We start from the raw sequence: 6889 nt of genomic DNA on the forward strand, positions 1-6889 counted from the left end.
CATGTGAGCCGACCTTTCTCATCACCTCAAACATCATCAAAATAGGGTCTCTTACCACCACAAACAAGTCCTAACCACCCTCATTTACTCAAGACCTATGAATATTCCATACCCGTATAAATTATCACATACATGTACTTTTTTGACAATTAATTACAATTATAAATTGATTATGTGAACCATCCGAACATCCCATACTTAAAACACAATACTTAATAAAATAATTTCACCAATAGAGATCTCCTATTTTCTTATTGTCAAATAGGATGAGTCCATTATTAATACTTTTGTACTTCAACGTATTTTCGTTATCCAAACAATTGAAATTTAAGCTTTCTTTTATCTAAAACTAAACCCTATTTAATTTTCTTTCTTTATCATGTCCCATTTCACATGAAAACATAACATAACAAAGAAAGTTCTCAAAAAGTCACCTCAATTCACTATCTTTTTTCAATTAAAAACAGTAACAACGGTTAACGAAAATAATCGTTACCGAAGAACATGTGAATATGATTGAACAAACGACAAAAAAAAATTCCATTTCTTTCCCTTCAAGTTTCCCATTTCTCTCCACAAAATTTTTTCGTCGTTTATTTCTTCTTTCATCACTTCAAAAACATTCCTCCCACCTAAACATGCTCCACACTGAAACTTAAAACCCTAACCGTTTCACTTCACTACTACCATGGATGCGCGTCGAGGCTCACGCGCCGTCATTGACCCTAAAATTCGCATGGTCGGGTTCTTCGCTCCACCCGCTCCACCCGACTTCTCTCCTTCCGCCAATTGTCTCTCTCCGGTCATGATCCCTCCGCCGCTTCATTCATTGGAAAATCTCGAACTACTCCATTCTCAACCTTCCGTAGTCACTTCTCCTTCCTGCGATGAAACTATTGCCGTCGCCAGGAGCCAGAATAGCTGCTCCTCGGAGTTGTTTCCTGCTCCGATGTCTCTCTCTCCGGCTTCTAAGTTCGTCGCTAACGATGGAAAAGATGGAGGAGGAATGGTGGCTTCTACCTTACCTCGCGGTTGCGGAATTCCGATGTGTAATTTGACTACGGTTTCTGTGGTGAATGCTGATTCATTTGCCATTGACGGTGAGGTTTTGCATTTCTTTGAAATTGAGAATTTGATATGCTTTGAATTTGAATTTCATTTAGTGTAGTGTGGAAGTAGATAGATGCTGAAATTTAAGAGGATTTGGAAGTGGAATTCTTAATTAATGCTTTCATTTTTTATTTGATAATTGCACGCTTCTTTATGAAATTTGTATTAAATATGTTGAAATTGGGGTTAGTGATAAAGTCTGGAATAGTATCGCTGCATTTATGATTACAATTAAATTTCTGGATGATTGGAGGAGCTTCTTTAGGAAGCACGTCATTTGATGATAACATCATGTATGTTTGGAAAGTAAGGGAAACCAAGTTAAACCCTAAACCCTAAATCGCACTTAAGGTTGAAGTTACGAATCCTGGCTTCTGTAATATCAAGTTGATATTGCCTCGGAAGGTGAGAAAGTTTAGGCCAAACTCATCCAAACATACATTTAATGTGCTTTTAAAATAAGTTCCATTATAGCCTGCTGCTTTTGTTGTAATCATTCTAAATATCCTTTGCATTGAAATTAAGAGGAAAACGTGGTGCTAATAAGTACTCCCTCCGTCCTAGAATGAATGATCAAGTTGATTATTTCACATAGATTAATAAAAAGGAATAAATGAAAAAGAGAGAATGATATTTTTATTAAACTACCCTTATCATGTATTTGAGATGATGAAAGTAATATTAATTAGAGGGTAAAATTGGAAAAGTGCATTGGAAATTGAAATGGGTAATTCATTTTGGGATACTTTTATTCCAAATGAGTCATTCATTGTAGGACGGAGGGAGTACTAGTACTTCATATCTCCTGTTTTCTTTTCATGAATTTATTTTTACAAGTCAATTCTTGTCAATAGTGTATTTGTTTTAAGTTTTTATTGCTTCTTAAATTATTTTAAAATTAGGCAGGAGCTTTATTTAACACAGCTTGGTAGTTTCTACAATGAGTATCTTGTGTGATTAACACTGTATAATACAGTTATGTTCTGTTTATGCTCACTAGGCAAACATTTATTACCGCATACAATGTCCTTAATACTTTCCTAAACCACTTAATTTTGTAGTCATTCATATCTAGCCCTTGCAAGGCTATGGCTTTGCTTGTTTGTTATAAATGAAAATGCTACGGCCTAATAGCTACTTTAATAAGTAGCCAATGCTTCTTAAGTGGCTCAATCAAATTATGTGTCTGTTTTTTTTAATGAAGCTCACAAAACCCACCTTATTTGGCACCTTTCGAACCTTAACTTTTGTAATCCTTGATGACTTTATGCAAGAATAGTTTTTTTTTTTTCAAATTAAAAATCACATTCATTTTCTGCCAGCTGCTATATTGATAGCTTTTTTACTCAGTGTTCATTTTATGTTTTAACTATTTGGCCAATCAGAAAATATGAGGAATAATTGTTGAAAAGCCTGACTTGCTTGTTGTCAATCTATTTTGTCGCAATTCTAAGATGCTCCCTTTGTTTGCTGTTTTTGTTTCTGGCCATATATCTTTTGAAGGTGTCTTGGGCAATCATATGTTTTCATTTAGCATAGCTTAGGAATTCAAGCATTTTTTTTACCCTTTTCCCCCTGTTTGCTATTCCCCACAGAAAGAGAGAAGCCAATTAAAGGAGGAGGATCTGCATTGGAAGTTAAAGACGAACCTGTGAATTCAAAACAGAAGAAAGACAAGTCCTCAAAAGCTGAACGACGTGCTCTTCAAGAAGCTCAGCGAGCTGCAAAGGCTGCTGCAAAAGGTCTGTATTAGCATTCAGCATGCTCGTGTTTGATCATACTAGTGCGATGTTGGTCTTGATTATATTACATCAAAATCTCCTTTGAATAACCTCTCATTGTTGAACATTTTAATTTTAATTATAAATTTCTCTGCAAAAACAAGTGAATCCGAAACATGAATGTGAGAATTCAACCTACTGTGCAAGGATTTGAGTGTTGTTTGTTTGTAATGATTTTAGCATTGCCTATATTAGGACATGATAATGGACTCATGAATTTCTTTTGTAATATAATTCATTGTGACACTGCTAATCTGTACGTACTTTTATATTATCTGTTGTAGCTGAAGGAAATACGGCATCTAGAACTGCAACTTCAGCGAATGTAAAATCAGCTAAAGTTGCAAAGCCCCCACACAAAGTTGTTAATACTTCATCTGCGGCTTCTGAGAAAAAGGGAGGTGATCGGCCATCAGAGAAGGATAGGAAAAAAGATGTTCCTCACCCACGCCTGCAATATGATGATAAGAGCAGAGTGGAGAAAGCTAAACGCCGTGCTGTGGTAAACCAAACTGAAGCCAGGAACAGAGTTGAACTATTCAGACATTTGCCACAGTATGAACATGGGAGTCAGCTTCCTGATCTTGAGGCAAAGTTTTTCAGGCTTGGTCCTGTGCATCCATCAGTTTATAAGGTGGCGATATTATCCCGTTATTTCAACTTGTTGCAATCCATAATTCTTATATGGTCAGGTTTTTTCCTTTCATAATAAATATATGTTTTAGTTCTATAGTACCAGTCTAAACAGGGTGTTCTCCTATGAAACACTGACACAGACATCAGACACGACACTGGTAGAAGTTTGAAGAAATTGATTAATTGAATGTAATCACATGTGTTGGTGTCGCACACTAGATACACCTTCCATCAAAAGTGTTGTTGCTTTAGAGGTGTTCCATGCCCTTTTATCCTTTCTGTCATAACTAAACATTTAGTAAACTCAACCAAGGGCCTATGCGAAAAAGAAATTATTTGTGGTTACTTAAAAATTCAACGATCCAGCTCTAAATTGATTTGCATGTGTGTATTTAATTTAACATAGTCAAGAGTGGAAAAGTGTTAAAAATAGATCCACGCATATGAAAGATCTTTTATGCTACTCCTTAATTACACATTTTGTATTCAAATCATTAATTGGAAATGGTTTCTTTTCGTGTAGCCTTGTTTATTGCTAGTAGTTTCATTTATTACAATTTCAGCTCTTCATTCCCTTAGAACATTACAAATTTATTGCTTAATATTTCATCAATAAAACATCATTGTTGAACTCTTCAGTTTTATCAGACACACTTGAGTCTATGCAGTGTGATGGTTGGAGTTTTGCATTCTGATGCATCTCTAGTAATACATCTTGAGCATGTAATTGGTTTATATGGTATAATGGTAATAGTGGCGTTATGTATTTTGGTATGTTGAATAGTTGAAATGAAATCTCTTCAGCCACCGCTAGGGTAAATCCTACACTGTCATCAAACTGGTGGGCACATCATTGGAGTTATTTAGTTATTTCACTTGTGATTAAAGTTTTGAAGTCTAGGGCCAAGTGGAGGTAAGAAGAAAGAGAAACACAGACTAAGCACTGCTAGTTCTAGTGCAATAATATGTTCAAAGCTAAGCACATAGGCTATGTTTGGGAAATTGGAGAGAAAGGGAGGGAAGGGCTCTGGAGGGAATGGGAAGGAAATGAAAAGATGGTCCCTCGCTTGGTGATTCCTAACTAAGATTTAAGACCCACTTCAATTGTTTTGTGAATTGGTCCCTTTTGGATATACTTTCCTCTAACCAGTTGTATTTGTCGTGGTTATCAGGTGGGTTTGCAGTATCTGTCTGGAGATATATCTGGTGGCAATGCTCGTTGTATTGCTATGCTTCAAGCATTCCAGGATGTCATCAAAGATTACACAGTTCCACCTGAGAAGACTCTAGTGAGAGACCTGACAACAAAAATAAGTAGCTATGTTTCATTCCTTATTGAGTGTCGACCTCTTTCAATCAGTATGGGAAATGCAATTAGATTTCTCAAGAGTCGAATTTCACAGCTGCCTCGGACACAGTCCGAGTCAGAATCCAAAACTTCTCTTCAATCAGATATTGAGCGTTTTATATATGAGAAAATTATACTTGCTGACAAGATGATAGTAGAGCATGCTGTCACAAAAATAAGAGATGGTGATGTTCTTCTTACTTATGGGTCATCGTCAGCAGTTGAAATGATACTGTTACATGCACATAAGTTAGGGAAACAGTTTCGAGTTGTAGTAGTAGACTCTCGTCCAAGTCACAGGGGGAAACTTTTGCTTCATAGTCTATTGGGGGAAGGTCTTAGTTGTACATACACTCATATCAATGCTGTTTCCTACATAATGCATGAGGTTACTCGAGTTTTTCTGGGTGCTTCATCAGTGTTGTCTAATGGAACAGTTTATTCTGGAGTTGGAACTGCATGTGTTGCAATGGTTGCTCATGCATTCCATGTCCCTGTTATAGTTTGTTGTGAAGCTTTTAAATTTCATGAAAGGGTACAGCTTGACTCAATATGCTCAAATGAACTTGGTATGTAAACAATGGCGAATGAATAAGATTCCTTTGACCTTTTGTCTGGAAGAAGGCTGATTTTTCCATTGTTTTCTTACAGGTGATCCAGATGTCATTTCAAAGGTTTCGGGTAGACAGGATGTTAACCACTTAGATGCTTGGGCCAATACTGAAAATCTACAACTTCTAAATCTGATGTAAGGCATTTATATGTATGTGAGATGATACCAAGTTTTTTATTTCCTTTGACCTTACATTTTACTAAATCGATGTCAGCTATGATGCAACACCTTCAGATTATGTTTCAATGATTGTCACTGATTATGGCATGGTGAGTTCTGGAATTTAAAGAAGATTTATCTATTTTCTGCTACAAATAGATGCCTAAAGTGCTCTCTATCCTTGGGCTGCATTAAATTCCTGAATTAAAATAACGGTTTGGATTAATAAAAAGCAAAAGGATAAAATATAGCTAAATGAAAAAAAAAAAAGGAAGATACTCTACAGCCGTTATATGGGTCAGCGGCATAAAAACTGTTAGATCTAAATGGTTGGTTTCTATGGTCGCTGTATGGTGTAGCGGCTGCAGGGGATCTAACAGTTCAATGATAAGATTCATGTATTTTCAAACATTAGTCATGATTGTTTACAATTAATAAAAACAAAAGATCTAACAATTTACCTTTGGCAGATCCCCCCTACAAGTGTTCCTGTCATTGTAAGGGAATATAATAGAGAACATGTGTGGATATAAACTCAGCAACTGTGGATGAGTCTCAATTTTGTGTGCATGCGAAATCCCTGTTTAGAAACCCGGAAGCAATAAAATCTGTGAATGTTGTTGTGATTCGTTTTCTTATCTTTGAATAACTGAAATGTAATGTAATAGGTGGGCCGCATTGTACTTAAATTTTGGATATTTGTCTGTATTTTCCTGTCACAGTGAAGAGTGCGGATCGACGCCTCTCCAGGCAGATTTTGGCCATGCAGAGCTATTTTTTCCCACTATGCTCCAAACTTTGATTAGTCATTTACTCACAATTTTATGATAGTTAGATATAATTCATGACAATATGTACTATATCATTTTTTGATCTATGCAGCAACCCTATCCAGTGGGAAAAAGATTTTGTTCCTTTGTTCACTTTCCGTCACAATTTTGATGGTTAATTATTCTTTAGTTTGCACCTTTTCTATTGCTGTTCTAATTATGAAAACTGAATAATTGTGTAATGTGAATGCTCTAAACTGGGAAACGTAGAAAAGGATTTTAAAATGAGAACGTGAGCCACAACAATCAACTTTCCTTTTTTTGATAACAAGGCACAACAATCAACTTTAGGTGGACGTATACTAAACACATTGCATGTGATATTTAGGATGCTATTTATTGGAGTTCCATTAGCCTGTGGGGGATGCAATCATACAAACATATAATCCCTAGATCTTAATGTCTAGCTATA

At 36.0% G+C, this 6889-nt stretch overlaps 1 protein-coding gene across 3 annotated transcripts; it reads left to right on the top strand.

Annotated features, from left to right (window-relative positions):
- Positions 1–469: 469 nt before the first annotated feature.
- LOC127128381 (uncharacterized) lies at positions 470–6524 on the top strand. Of its 3 annotated transcripts, XM_051057635.1 has the most exons (7): positions 470–1100; positions 2706–2852; positions 3176–3525; positions 4700–5444; positions 5527–5623; positions 5703–5757; positions 6118–6524. In XM_051057635.1, exons 1-7 carry the CDS (start codon positions 689–691, stop codon positions 6178–6180), a joined length of 1869 nt encoding a protein of 622 aa, XP_050913592.1. In that variant the 5' UTR covers positions 470–688; the 3' UTR covers positions 6181–6524. The 3 variants fall into 3 exon arrangements, with proteins under 3 accessions (XP_050913592.1, XP_050913594.1, XP_050913593.1); XM_051057637.1 differs by lacking the exons at positions 470–1100; positions 2706–2852 and having other exon boundaries at positions 3253–3578; XM_051057636.1 differs by lacking the exons at positions 470–1100; positions 2706–2852; positions 3176–3525 and adding an exon at positions 3591–4597.
- Positions 6525–6889: the final 365 nt, after the last annotated feature.

The sequence above is a fragment of the Lathyrus oleraceus genome, chromosome 3 (genome assembly GCF_024323335.1).
Source record: "Lathyrus oleraceus cultivar Zhongwan6 chromosome 3, CAAS_Psat_ZW6_1.0, whole genome shotgun sequence".
NCBI lineage: Eukaryota > Viridiplantae > Streptophyta > Magnoliopsida > Fabales > Fabaceae > Lathyrus > Lathyrus oleraceus.